This window comes from Fukomys damarensis, unplaced genomic scaffold (assembly GCF_012274545.1).
Source record: "Fukomys damarensis isolate Sample0158 unplaced genomic scaffold, DMR_v1.0_HiC HiC_scaffold_23, whole genome shotgun sequence".
NCBI classification, from domain to species: Eukaryota; Metazoa; Chordata; class Mammalia; order Rodentia; family Bathyergidae; genus Fukomys; species Fukomys damarensis.
The window spans coordinates 25,548,254-25,563,899 of record NW_022900935.1 but is presented as its reverse complement, the minus strand read 5'-3'; the positions used below and the strand labels follow the sequence as shown (position 1 = coordinate 25,563,899).

The following is a 15,646-nucleotide window of genomic DNA, read 5'->3' as shown; positions in this document are numbered from 1 at the left end:
ACAAATGCTACATAGAAAGAACTCTATAGAGATCTGTAGGGGATTTTCTCAAGTTTTTTGCTGAGTGCTAATCAGTGTACATGAATTAGAAAACCGTCCAAGAAAATGAGCAGGTGGTACACTTCCCAGAGCTCATAAGGCCATGTACAGTTCATGTTCCCATCAGACTGAGTGGAAAAAACTCACAATACATAAGTATCAAGTAGAACACTCAGAGAGTATTCCTGCAGTAGAAAGGAAAAATTAGTCTCAAATAATGCTAATGCCCCACCAAACAAAGCCTAAAAGAAATCTTCAAAATGACCAAAGTATCCGCAAATAAATGCATCCCAGAATCTCAAGATTGTTTAAAGGACTACAAAAACATTCTGCAAAAAAGCTAAAATCATTTTGTCATATCACTGAACTGATATTTACATAGAATTAAATGGAATGAAACACTAACCCAGTGACAAAACATGAACAAATTTAGGGAAGGAAAAAAAAACCATGAAATTTAACAAGTTTTCATGCTCAACACAGCCAGACGTTACCCCAGGTTGTGTGTTCCTAAGACCACAGGCATTAAGAGGTACTACTATACTTCAAGCTAAATGCCAAGACTAAACACACTTCAAGCTATGGCTGCTACTCGCTATTTTTCTGTCTTACACATCACAGACTAGTACCTTTCAAAGGGATGCCTTCAGGGAGACGGCAGACCCTGCTATGTCCTAGGTCACTCTAACACTGTCTCAAAGCGTCTACAAACCTGGAGCTCCTATATCATCAAATTATGTCACTTGAATCTGTATAATGCATGTGCTCCTACTCTTTAGTTTCTTAGGTTACCTTTTTCTTAAAAAAAAAAAAAAAAGCTTAACATGTATTGATCAATGAATCATACCTTCCTTTTCAAAGTTTTTTTTTTTTTTTTTTTTTGGTACTGGGGATCAAACTTGGGACCTTGTGCTTGTAAGGCAGGTGGTGGCACTACTGAGCTAAATCCCCAGCCCTCAACATACTTTTTTTAAAATTGGTTTCCAAGATATCTCTATTGGTTCTTCCTGAACAATTCCTTTTTCAGTCTCCTTTGCTATTTCATCACTATCTTCTTAACCTCTAAAAGTCAAACTGCCCCAGGATTCAATCTATTGACATTTCTTCCTATTAATAGTCATTTACTGAATTTACTCATAAATCAAAAACTTGTATCATTTATATGTGCTCAATTTCTAATTATATTCTTGTAGCCCAGACTTTACATATGGCCCACTGAATGTATAAGCTTTGTTCAAAAAATGTGGTTGTTTAAATTTGTTAAATTTTATTACAGGAAAAGACACACTGCCATTAATGAACTTCAAATATTCCCCTATACCCCGAATATGTTTATTTCATTGTTCTTGTCACTTCCTAATGCAGTTCTGGAAGTCCTTTTTTGTGTCTTTAGTTGCATGGTCATGGCTGCCTTGATGTCCCCTAAATTAATTCAAAATATTTACCTTTTATGTTCATTTTTACTTTGGGGAAGAGCCAGAAGTTACATGGTAAATAAAGTAGATGAGGATGTACTGTGTTTTTACCATCTCACCTTTCCACTGGATGGATAAATGTTACTTAGCAGTAACATTCACTGTTTTTGATCATACCACATTAAGACATGAAAGGGAACTTCAAAACCTGCTTCAGAAAGTAGCAAGAATGATAGGATAAGCATGTTCGAAGGAAGGGAGAATGTTGTGAGAGGGATTCATATCCAATGTGTCTTTTATTGTTATACATTTTTTATTTAAATATTTTTTGTGTTTTTCAATCACCCCATGTATAATTAGCTATCTCTTACAATTTTAAAAACTTAGTTAGTGGTAACTCCAATTTTCTAGCTATTCAAGCCTAATGTCTTATATCATCCTTAACCTATCTTTTCCTCAAAATTTGCATATAATCTATCAACCATTCCTATCAATTCTACCTTCATTTCTAATACCTGCATCATCATAGGTTCAGACAACCATTATTTCTTACTGGGATTACATTAGTAGCCTTCTAACTTTTGATGTTTTGATCAGACAGTGTTTTACTTTAAAAACTCTAATATCTCACGCATAAAAACAAATACTACATCGAACTTTAAAGTTCCATTTAATCTGAGTCCCCACACTTCAGACGTGGTTTCTCACCATTCATCACTTAATTTACTCCATTCCTGTTTCTCAGGACTCTGCTGCACAAAGACACATGAAGCAAGCTCCTAGATAAGGCCGTTGACACTTACTGTCATCTCAAGCTAAACAGTCTTCCTCCAGGTATTTCCATTCTGGCTCAGTGACTTCATTCACATCTTTGCTCATATCTCAACTTACCATTGAAGACCTTTCTGACTACCTTATATAAAAGTTCAACTGCTGGTCCTCAGATTCCCTACCCTTCCTTATCCTACTATGTCTTTCTCAGTTGCACTTGTGGCCATCTGATAGGTTAGATATATATTTAACTTGTTTTTCAGTCTCCCTCCACTAGAACCTAAATTCCCTGAGGATGAGGACTTACCACTTTGTGGTCACTGTCTTCCGCACCTAAAGCAGTGTCTGACACACAGTATATACTCAAACAAGCAGAAAGGAACAGGAGAGGGCTATCTTCATCAACTTGGGCAAGTCATTTAACCTGTTTTGGACTCAAATTTTTCTGTTATCTTTAAAGATCACTAGCACTCTGTCATGCTATGAGGTAGTCAACAAGTAACAGTTCACAGGGCAGTCCAGTCAGTAGTCAGGAGTCAGTAGTCAGTAGTCAGGATGAACCATTGCTATCCTACCTTCTCCTGAACTTTTGATGATAGCAGAGATCTGTGAATTCCTTTTACTCTTCTCACAAGCCTTGACTCTTACTAAGTTTTTCCCCATTATTAAGGAGTGAGGTATGGATTTTACCTATTAAGCCAAAACACTTGCCAAGACCCACATTTATATCATGGCAGTTCTCCTTACCTCCACTGCAGTGGGCGGCTGGAACAAGGACTACCAGGACTGCTGTGGGCTTGTGGGGTCAGGAAAAAGGCAAGAGGAGAAGTAGCCAGAATACAATCAGCACTAAATGGGACTTTAGTGAGGAAGAAGGCTGGAGATGATGAGGGTGAGAACATGTGCTGGTTTATGTCAGCTCCTCGGCAAAGAGTAGAAATTCTGACAAGGCATCAGTAGGAAAAAATAGGGTCAGTGACAATTAATCAAAAAAGAAACATTCAAAATGAGTTAGTTTAAGCAACAGGCTCAAGAAAAGTTAAGTGGTCAAATGTCATTCTCAAACATTCTATCCTACTATCAATGTTGGGAAAGAATGACAAAAGAAAATTGAGAATCCATAGAGTTAGACTCAAAAGCTTAAATTTTGGCTATTCAAAGTATTTTCAATTGGCAGTGAGGTAAACAAAACACTGTAAATGTATAAGTTATAAATTAGCAAGCAACAGGTAATATTTCATGTTTGATGACTAAAATTTTCCAAAGAAATGTGTATATCCACAAAAATAAAACATCCTCATTTATACTGATTATGTCTACAATGACACCATCTTATTTAGCTAACTTTTCCCTAGCAACTATATCAAATAATATCACATAATTCTGTATAAGTTTTGCTTCTATTTAAAATTGAGTTTTTCTTTTTTTAAGATTTTCAATATTTTTCTTTCATTAAAAATATTGGGTGAAGGGAGGGCAGGGGTAAGGGGAAAAAATGAGAATCAAGACTTGTCATGTAGAGGTACAAGATCCCAACAATGAGTGTAACTGCACTGTATCCCTAAAATGTACCAATAAACTCAATTAAAGCTGAAAAAAAATTAAAAAAAAATATTAGCCATGATGATATGGCAAATCCTACTGAAGACTATTAAATAAGATAATTAGGTTCAAAACAGATGTAAGCAAAAATAAATAAATAAATAAAACAGATGTAAGTATGGATTTCTAATTTATTATTGGTAGGACATAGCACAGATGATGAAAACTAATTGACAAATTCATAGTGTTTAGACAAACTCAACATACTTTGCCTATAATATATGTGAAAGCTAATTAAACATACAACAAGCAGCTAAAAGCATTTGAACCTAAATAATATTGTCTATACAAAGTTTTGGAGTCTTAAATACCACATAAAATGAAGGTTAGAAATTTTTTATAAGTATATTACTGGGGCTATAAAATATATGGAAATCCAACCTTGTTTCCCTTTTCCTCCTAATTACCACTCTGCAAACTGGTTATATAATGGGGTTAGAATCTAAAAAGGCTTTGTGTGAAAATGGAAAGATGACTTATAAACTGCTTACTAGCTCCTCAGGGAGTATTTTCCAGATTTAATCACTAAAACAAGTTCTAAATACAAGTGTACCAACAGTCAAAGATCATGACTGTTGACCACTTACATTTCTTTAAACTACAAACTTCATGAAAATTTTTCATTTTTCTAACAATTCATCTCTGACACTTTAGTTGATAAACCCTCTTTTTTATGATCTTTACTGTTTAAACCTATGTATGGGAATAAAAAATACTTTTTTAAAGTATGCAAAACTCTCACTTCTATACTTCAAATGGGTGCTGTTTTCCAGGGTCTGCTAAAATTAGTAATCCAATTAATCAGCACCAAAGAGTATCAAGCAAAGGAGGCCACTGAAGAAGTGAGCCCTGCTTTGTTCCGGTAAGCTATTAAGACTGGGAAGAAAACATTTAGAGCTTTCTCTCCACCTGGGAGTTAAGCAAAGACAGTTCAAGATACTGTAGATAGGTAAATGGGGCAAAATAAATTCTAGAACTTTTTTCCCTTTATTTTCTAATTGATCAATTCCCTCAGCATTTCTTCATTAAATAAGCATGAGTAGCTCTTGGAAAAGTCAGGCTGCAGAGAAGGCCTTCTCTGACTCCCCAGTTTTGAAATCTTCAAATATTTGCTTTACAATCAAGGGCAAAAGAAACTATTCTAGTTAATCCAGTTCTCCATGTACCTAGAAACCCCTAAAATTATATCCAACTTAGTTTCCAAATTTGTGAACTCCCTAAGTCCATGCCAGGAATCACTGTTTTAATCTTGAATGACTGAATCCAGCCCAGCCCTCTTCCTGACAGACATCTCAAAAGCAGTGTCTTCCTTCAGACAAATGAAACTGTATGTTAGTTGACTTTAGTTCTTTTCCTGACTTCTGTCATTTTCTAGTCAGAGACCCCAGCCTCCTTACTGAATCCGCAGGGATGGTGCTCCCAGTCTCTCTCTCCTCCGTTTCATCATTTTGTTGGATACTGAAGTTCTATCCTTTCACACTGGAGTCCAGCTAGGAAGTTCTCTCACACAAGGGGTACATCACCCAAAAAATCTTACAAAGGCTCACCAAACTTAAGGGGCAAATTAAAAAAATCTTTCTCCAAAAACGTGATATTCAGAACTTCCCCCACTCCCAAAAGACCTAAGAGCCCAGGAGGCAGTGGTTAGGCAGAGTGAGGAGTTCCAGGTCCCAAATGAATCAGCTGTCCTCTGATCTGCCTGACATCATTCACACTCACTCTGAAGCAAATCAGAGCCCCAGAGAGCACCTTGTTCCCTTGTCAGTGACAAGCACAGAACTCCCTCCCCCACAAATCAGTTGCAACTTTCAACCCTGAGAGTTGGCAAGAGGGAAGGGGCTGGCAGAAACTGTACATACCAACTCGAAAACTCACACTGTGTCAGAAATACTATTAACCCAGGAGGCATGGGCCAGGACACAACAGCTGTTGCAATAAGCAGGGGATTGGGAGAAAGAATATTACAGATCCTAAATTGGTAAATTAATGAGCTAAGAATAAGTGTGCATTTCTGCAATCTTATGCATAGTCAAACTCAGGATTGGTGGATGATGGCAGGTTTTAAATGTTAAGGCTCAAAGCATAGTTATTTAAATTCTCAATCTGACCAATTTAAATAATCTATATTCCTTCAAAATTTGGCACCATTATTTTATTAAATTCCTAATACTCTTTCACTTAAACAACCTTGTGGTGACAAAAATAAGCCCACAAATGAGCTTAATTTCATTCAGTAACCATCAATAAAATAATTTATATGGCAAACTTTGCACTAGTCTCTAAGGTAAGCTGCAGAAGAGCTCTATTGATATGAGCTACTTAACTTACATATGCTTTAGTTTCCCCATCTATAAAATGAAGATAATTAAGGGACCAATATATAGGTCACAGTGAGGATTCATACATGTAAACAAAAATGGGCCTTCCACAGAGAAGGCACTATAGAAGTATTAGCTGTTATTATATGTCTTGCCCCTTGGGAACTATCTCCCAGTCTAAAGAAGGAGGTAAGTCTGAACAAATAGGAAAACATCTGAGAAAAACAGCCTGACCTGGAGAAAGCCAAGTGATCAAAGTAAACTGTTAGCTAAACTCTGATAGCTAAGGGAGTCAAGGACAATTTGAAGTCTTATCCCTTGCTGTAGAACACCAGCCAACTCTGATAGGATCTTCTCATTCATCTCGATGGCAAAGTATGTCAAACTATTTCTTAGGGTAATGTTCAAAGGATTAATTTATACTCCAAACAGTGCTTTTTCAACTGTAGGTCACTTCTTTCTTAGTAAGTCATGAAATAAATTTGGAAGTGAGAATCAATGTTTTTTCAAAAGAGAATAGAAAAAAAATATCAGAGTACTTCACACACAGTAAAGGTAAGCACTGTTTTGTGAAATTTTGTGACAGCTATCACTGAAATAATATACATATACATATACAAACACATATGATGAGTTGCAATGGAAAACCAATTTGTTATTAAGGGTCAAAGTCTAAAATGTTTGATAGTGACTGTTCTGTTTCAATCACCCAAGCAAATTCATTGTGGCTGGTAGCTACAGGTACTCACTTGTCCTCTTCATGTACTAAGCCCAATTCCTCAGCCCTCAGAGCTCCTGTTTCAGAATTCTCTATTCTCCACAAATTCTAAAGATAATTGGATGTTCTCTCAGAAATCAAGTACCTCTCAAGAAGTACTGAGTTATAGGACTACAAGCAGTCTGAATCTAAAATCAGTATTTAGGAACTGCTGGGTATCAAGAGATGACTAACAATAGTAAGTGGGCCAGATGTGGTGGCACATGCCTGTTTTCCCAGCACTCAGGAAGCTGAGGCACGAGGATTGCCAAGGGTTCAAGTCTAGCCTGGGATACATAGTGAGTTAAGGCCAGCCTGAACTACATAGTGAAATTCTGTCTTTAAAAAGAAAATCTCTGAAGGAGTAGGGGAAGTGGGAGGGGTAGGGGAAAGGAAAAAAGGGAAAAGAAAAAAATATGAGAAATGGAAAAATATGGAAACAAAGTTTTTGTAAATAGGGAAAGGTAGAGGGAGTGAAGGGAGGGCAGGGAAATGGGAACAAATAAGAACCAAGATATCCTAATGATGAATGCAACTGTACTGTATACCTAAAATGTACCAATAAACTTAATGAAAAAAAAAAGTAAATGGATTTCCCTTTAGCCTATTCTGCAACAATAAATTGGGGAAGAACGGTACTTCATAAATAATGATGAAGTAAAAACTATTTGTTTGATTTTTTAGAGAATTAGAGTTTATATCCTTTATCTGGTCAAAGATGAACAAGGGAGAAAGAAATAAACACAGATCAGGCAAATCAAAAGAAAAATGAAAAAATGACAGGAACTTGTTCACATCTTTCTATAATAAACCTAAATGTCAATGGTCTAAATTCACCAAATAAAAGACACAGGACACTTGACTAGATAAAAACAAAATCCAATTGTTTGTTATCGTTGAGAAACTTAGCAGACTGGCAAAGCATACACAAACTGAAAGTGGAGATATAGAGTGATATTCCAATGAAATGGAGTCCAAAAGCAGGAGTAGCTATACCAATACCTGAAAAAACAGACTTCAAGCTAAAATTGGTCAGAAGAGACAAAGTAAGGCACTACACAGTGATCAAAGGGCACACTTTTCAAGAAAATGTAGGTTGTAAATATATATGCATGTGGCACCCAGTTTTATGAAGCAAACATTATAGGACATAAGCCAGCTCTAATACAATAATAGATGATTTTGATACTGTCCTTTTACCAAGATATATCATCTAGACAAAAAGTTTAAGAGTTAGATCAAATAAATAGACTTAACAGACATTTAGAATATTCTATCCCAAAGCTGCAGAATACACACTTTTTTCATCAGCACATATAACTTTCCTCAAAATTCACTTCTAAGCTCATTCAGGTAATTGGTAGAATTCACTTCCATTTGGCTGTAGGACTTAAGATGTTAGCTTCTTGCTAGCTATTATCTAGAACTCACTCACAGCTCTTAGAAGCTACCTTAAGTTTTTCACCTGAGTTTTTCCTAATAATATTGCTGCTTTAATCAAACCAGCACAGAGAGTCTCAATGGCGAGTTTACTAACTGAACAAAATCTTATATACTATAATACAGTCACAAAAATGGCATGCCATCACCTGATAGTGCTGTGCTAGAGTCTAAGAAACAGTCTGGTAACTTCAGCATTCATTTCAGTTATCTGAAATCTTATTTGGTAATGATCTTACTTTTAAAATGGGAATCTATCACCTTCTTGGTCAGTGGAGTTTTATAAAATGAGATGGCTAGAACTTTCTACAGGTGCAATAAAGCTCTTGATATTCCTACTATATTGTTGGCATTTTCTTGGTATGTGTACCATGCTACGGATTATGTTATAAATCAAGATTTTTTTTGCTGTAAAAATTATGTTCACCCATATTTTATAAATCAGATCCAGTATTCACTCTCTTCAAGAAGAACTAGTCTTACAAACATTGCATTAAATATTTTTGGATTAACATTTTTTTTTTTTTTTGTACCAGGGATTGAATTCAGGTCCTTGTGCTTTTGAGGTAGGCAGTGGAACCACTGAGCTAAATCCTCAGCCCTGGATTAACTTTACTCTTATTTTACAAGACAAATAATTACCTTATTAGTTTTTGTTGTTGTTGTTGTTTAAGACAGGTTCTTGCTATGCATTTCAGGCTGGGCTTGAACTCACTATGTAGCCCAGGCTGGCCTTGAACTAACAGAGATTCTCCTGTCCCAGCCTTCTGAATGCTGGGATTACAGGCACATGCTACCACATCCAGCAGTTGCATTACTCTTATTATACACTTGTATTAGAACTTTCACATTTGAAGATTATCAATAATAAATTATCCAATTTTTTTGTCTGTCATCTAGAGAGAGATTGTTTAGTGCTTGTCTGAAGGCTCTAGAATCAAGCAGAATCAAAAGTTTGTATCTTCAACAAAGGACTGTCTCAGGGCTCCAGTGAAAAGGGATACATAAGTATTTAAAACTATTGACATGCCAAAGAATAAATTCTTGGGCACAGGCTTCTGATGGCATTACTTGGACAACTGAACAACCTCCAGTCCATTCCAGTGGGCTGAGTCAGAATTTCCAGAACTCTATTTAGTCAAGAAGCAAACCACTAAACTAAGAACTAGTAAAATGATAATATATAGTATTGAATATACTTGAGAGATGACTACAGTTATTTGCTTGAAATCCTGTTCTGATGTCTATTTTCTACATATATAAGGAAGACTGTTCTCTTCCTCCTTAAGCTATCTGTAACTCTTAACAATTTAGTAGCATTTGCTATTGCAAAATGAAGGCTTAACAAATTACATCTGGGGCTGGAGATTAGCTCAGTGGTTCTGCTGCCTACCTTGCAAGTGCAAGGGCCAGAGTTGGATCTCTAGTACAAAGAAAAAACAAAAGACAAAATCTTCTGATTCTAAGTGATCTTCCTCCAGCCCAGAATTGAGACAGTCTTACTGTCTCATTTTTCAAGGCAATATAGCTATTTAAATATGTTTAACAAGAATCCATTATTTTTACCAGGCTACAAAGCGGGTGCCTGAAAGATCACATTTGAAAAGGATGCTTATTTAATCAGGAGCACCAAGGCATGCTTAAGGAATTATAGGAATTTATGGAGTCAATATTTTAATAAAACCCTCCCAAGAAAACTGGCTTTACAAGGTCTTGTCTTAAAGATAGTAAGGAAGGTCACTTCCTGGCAGACCCATAACCCTGAGAATATCTGGAGCATCTTAACAAACATTCACCCAAATTTATAGGCACTGCAGGTCAAATCTGATGAAGAACTTCTTACACTTGGCTTCTTAGCCTCAACATACAAATAATAGAGGTTTTTAAAAGTTTAATCTAAGCTGGGCATTGCGCTGCATGCCTGTAAACCCAATACTCAGGAGGCTGAGGCAAGAGGGCTGCTGTGAGTTTGAGGCCAGCCTGGACCACATGGTGAGTTCAGGACCACTCCCAACTACACAGAAAGACTCTCTCTCAAAAAATCAAAAAAACAAAGAAACAAAAAATCCCAAACACCAAAGCTCTAATGTGAGAATCTTTTTAATTTACAACAAAGAAAGTTAAAAAGACCTTAGAGTAAATTAATCCTTTCTATACTACATAATCAGGCCAAATCTAATAAGATCAAAAGGTAGGAGACTGCAAGAAAACTTGGAGTAGAGGAGAGAAAAGAAGAGTGGAGAGGTTTAGAGCAAGGATTCTCAACTGAGTACAGTTCCATGGCCTGTAAGGAACTGGTCCGTGTCCTGTAAGGAACTAGGGCCACAAAGTAGGAGGTAAGCAGCAGGCAAGCAAGGAAGCAAAGGTTCATTTGTATTTACAGCCGCTTCCCACATCCTGAATTACCTCCTGAGCTCTGCTTCCCATCAGATCAACATTAGCTGATGCCATAGATGGCATTAGATTATCACTGCAGCATAAATCCTACTGCAAAATGAACACGCAAAGAGTCTAGGTTGTACAATCCTTATGAGAATATAACGCCTAATGATCTGAGGTAGAACTGAGACACTGATGCTAGTGCTAGGGAGCAGCTATAAATACAGATTAACATTAGCAGAGAGATTTGACGACAGAGACCATAATAAGTCAACTCATATCAAAACCCTATCAGTGAGTGGCCAAGAAACAAGCTGCATCTGATGGCAGACTTTATAGTGGCCAGTGAAGTGCTATACTTCAATTATATATCTGAATCTGATAGCAGGCTTTATAGTGGCCAGTGAGTTGATGCACTTCAATTGTACAACTGCTTCTGGTAACAGGCTTTAAGTCAGAATCCAACATTTATTTTAGTGCAGATGTGGCCCACCCATTATTTTATTTACCATTTCCATCCATCCTTTTTCATCCTGTATGGTACACTTGTCTCAAACACAGTTTTGGTAATTCCACAAGCTAAACCTAGCCAAAATGAGTAAAAAACCAAATGTCGTAGTAGAGCTTCTTTGAAAAGAGGAAAAGATCCACAGTTGAGGCAGCAGAAGACTCTAAGTCTGGCAATAAAAAGAAAGCTGAATTGAAAGAAAATACTGATATTCCTCCTGAAATTATAGGTTCATTCCAACAGGTAATTCACATTCGTCAAGCCTTTGTACAGCATGTGGCCATGGATATCCAAGAAAGTCATGAAACCTTCAAAATTGTTTCGCCACATGAAGATCAAGCACTCTGCATTAAAGGACAAGCCTTTGAGTTTTTCAAAAGGAAAAAACCATCAACACAAAGAATACAAGCAATTTTTGAAGGCAACCATTTCATCAAATGTGTCTTCTCTGAGAATATCATTCTTAGAAGCCAACAATATTGCTAAAGCTAAGATAAAAAGTCCTTGACTATTAGAGATGAAGAGTTGATCCTGCCTGTTGCTAAGGATGTATTTCATGAACTTTTATGAGAAGCTTCAGTTCAAAAGGTGGCATGTGTTGTTCTTTTGGCTAGCACAATAACTAGATTAATTAATGAAATAGTATAAGATACTGAGGCACAACTGTTAGAATTATGAATCACCTGGTACAAATTCAGGTTGATGGGTGCATTGATGTTAAGAATAAGGCAACAATGTTTGTTTTTATGCAATATATTTTCCAGGAGGACAAGCATGAAGCTATATTATGTGTAATTTTGTTGCCAACCAACACTACAGTTGCAGTACCATTTAAATCTTTGAATGATTATATATCAGGAAAACGGAATTGGTCATTTTTTATCAGTATATGCATGGGTAAAGTTGCTGTCAGGATTGGGTGATTTTCTGGTTTCACTACCTGGGTCACAGAGTTTGCTTCTGAATATAATTTCATATACCTGAACCTAACAACATTTTGCAGGATGTGATTAAAATTACTGATCACCTGAAGCTACACACTCTTAACTCATGTCTGTTCACACAGTTCTCTAAGATGAATTAGGAGCACCTAAGTATTCTTTTACATACAGAAGTGAAATGGCTTTCTAAAGGTAGATCACTGGCCAGAATTTTTCAATTATGAGAGCCAGTCAGAGATTTCTTTTAGAAAAAAACTCATCATTGGCAGCACATTTTAGTAGCACAGGATGGGCCACAAAACTTGTCCAATGAATGCTGGTCACTTCAAGGGAGAATGGTACCCTGTGTTCAAATTAGCAGATGAAGAAGGTGCATTTCAAGCTACACTGGTATTATGGGAGCAACGATTTCTGACATGATTCAAACATTAGTAGAGATTTTGAAAGAGAATGAGATCTTTCTCCCAGATAATGCATAATCACCTATCTCAGCTTCAAAAGAGTTTAAGCATTATTTCTTAACCATAAAGGATCTCTAAACTGGGAAGAAATAAATCTGTGACCTATCTGGGAATAATTGACTTTGTCCATGCTAGAAGAGGAACAACTGCTTCAGAATACAAATGACAGCAGCCTTAAAAGTATTTTGAGATAATTTCAAATCTCCATGTGTTCTGGATTAACGTTAAGATAGAATATCCTGAAATTGCCACAAAAACACAAAAAGCCTGCTTTTCCAGCATCTTATCGTTGTGAAGCAGAGTTTTCTTCAGTGATGGTAATCAAAATAAGATTATGGAGTTGACTGGACATAAGCAACATACTTCAGGTATCACTGTCTCCCACCATTCCTAGATGGGACCATCTAGTTATAGGAAAACAATCTCCAGGCTCTCACTGATTCTTCATTACGGTGACCTATGTAATTATTTCATTATATATTACAAAGTAATAATGATAGAAACAAAGTGTAAAATAAATGTAATGAATTTGAATCATCTCCAAACAATCCCACCCACCCATGGATGATGGAAAAATTGTCTTCCATGAAACTGGTCCCTCATACCAGGTTGGAGATGGCTGGTTTACAGGATACTCTTCTAGGTTATTTGATTCTAGTCTTTCATTGCCTTTTAGCTGTTTTACAACTCTGTAAGTTATAAAAAAAAAAAACAACAAATCTGATAATGTAAAATAACTCTTGACTATGCGCATACAAACAAATTCTGTATAGTAAAGTTCTGTCTTTCCTTCTCTCCATGGGAAACCATATTTTGTGACCACTTTTATTTCACATTTATTTCAACATGCCTTTGCTCGATATAAATTGTGCTTCTTTCATTTTTCCTTTGAACTGGCTGTCAACATACACCTGGTACCCTTAGTAGTAAGTTAAATATTTAATGCATGTCCCTTTATTTTGTTTTTGAGACAGGGTCTTGCTATGTAGTTTAGGCTAATCTTGAACTCACTATGCAGCCCAGGACTGCCTTGAACTTCCTGCCTTAGCCTCCCGAATGCTAGGATTACAGGTGTGTGCCACCACACCGAGCTGTTTTATTTTGAGACAAAGTCTCTCTATGTAGTTCAGTCTGGCCTTAAACTCATTATGTAGCCTAGGCTGGCCTCAAACTCATGGTGATCATATTGCCTCAGTCTCCCGAGTGCTGGGATTAAAAATGTGTACCATCACGCCCAGCTATTTTAAAAAATAGCTTTATGCATACTTTAAAATTTTGTTAGTATAAAACTGTATTTCTTGAAGTAGAAGGCTATGACACATATTATAATTTGTTAGCTTTATTTAAAATACTTAAACATCTATATCTCTATTTATATTAATTTCCTAGACAACACAAATGTTAGCATCAGGCCCAAATGATTGCCTACTATGTATTAGGCTCTATACTTAGTGGAGTCTATGTTGCCTATTATGACCTCATGGAGCTTACCATCTGCAGTGGTCTGAACTGTGTCTCATTACAATTTTGATTTTGAAGACTTAATATTCAATGTGACCATATTTGGATACTGTCTTTAGGAAGTACTGAATTATGGTTAAGTGAGGTCAAAATAGCAGGGCCCTAAACCTATGAGACTAGTATCCGTCCAAGGAAAGAGATCTATCCCTCTACCACTCAGCATCCAAACCCGGAAAGGCACATATAGAAAGGTTGCTGCCTACAAGCGAGAGAGAGAGCCCTATCAAAGATCTAACACAGTAGCAAGCACCTTGATTTTAGACTTGCACCCTCTACAATTATAAGTAAATAATTTTGTTAAGACACCTGCCTATAATATTTGTTATGGCAAGCTGAGCAGACTAATATATCATGCAATGGAAGAAAACAGACAAATAATTCTTCATTTATTTTGGCTATAAGAGTTGTAAAGGAAATACAGGATTTGATGAAAGTAAGTCTAGGGAAATTCAAGTTAGTCTGGGGACTGCAAGACACAGCAAGTGCAAGAAAGTCTTTCACAAGAAGTAAGACTTATGCTGAGACTTGAAATATAGCAGCTCTCTGGGTACAGATGGAAGAAAGAATGTTCCACATATAGGAAATACACTGTTCCAAAAATGCAAATTAAATTTTTTTTTTTTAAAGGCAGGGTCTCACTATGTAGTTGAGACTGACCTGGAACTCACTATGTAGCCCAGGCTGGTCTCGAACTCACAGTGATCCTCCTGCCTCAACCTCCTGAGTGCTGGGATTACAGGCATGCGCCACCATGCCCAGCGCAAATTAAAATCTTAAACCAGACTACACAATCAGGTATGATCCTAAGAGCAATAAAAAAAAAAAATCTGCTGAAGGGCCAGGGGGTTTGGCTCAGTGGTTCCCACCGCCTGCCTTGCAAACACAAGGGCCCAAGTTCAATCCCCAGTACCAAACAAAAAAAAAAGAAAAGAAAAGAAAAAAAAAATTTGCTGAAGGAGGTAGGCACAGTGATGTAGTCAATAGTCCTGGCACTCAAGAGGATGAAGTGAGTAGAATCCCTTGAGGAGTTTGAAGGCAACTAGCCTGGAAAACAGAAAAAGACCCTATCTCAAAAATAAAAGAACTTTACTGAAGGAGTTTAGATAAATATCACATTTGCTTTGTTTATACAGAGTCTCACTACATAGTTCAGGCTGATCTTGAACTCACTATGTAGCTTATGCTAGCCTCAAACTCCCTGTGAGCCTCTTACTTCAGCCTCTTGAGTGCTGCAATTACACGAGTGCTTTACCATAGCTAGCTAAATTTTCATTTTAAAAAGCTTCTTATGGCTGTTTTATGATGGGAACGGAAGTGAACAATGCCAGACAACAACAACAACAAAGCAAAGCAAAGAGGGTATGGCAGCTGGGCATGGTGATGCACTCTTATAATCCCAGCACTCAGGAGGCTGAGGCCAGAGGATTGCTGCAAGTTCAAGACCAGCCTGGGCTACATATTGAGTTCAAGGGCAGTCTCAACTACATAGTGAGA

At 36.8% G+C, this 15,646-nt stretch overlaps 1 protein-coding gene across 8 annotated transcripts in view; it reads right to left on the bottom strand.

Annotated features, from left to right (window-relative positions):
• Mast2 (microtubule associated serine/threonine kinase 2) overlaps nt 1-15,646 on the bottom strand; it is a 170,178-nt gene that overhangs the window by 92,721 nt on the left and 61,811 nt on the right. For 4 of the 8 annotated variants that reach the window (XM_019205429.2, XM_033767288.1, XM_033767287.1 and 1 more), the window contains one exon: nt 13,237-13,320. The exons of 3 other annotated variants lie outside the window; for them this stretch is intronic. In XM_019205429.2, the coding sequence (XP_019060974.1) occupies nt 13,237-13,320 (84 nt within the window). Of the gene's footprint in view, nt 1-2,972; nt 3,168-6,894; nt 6,944-13,236; nt 13,321-15,646 lie in introns of those variants that run through there. One more of the 8 variants, XM_019205430.1, reaches the window with a different exon arrangement.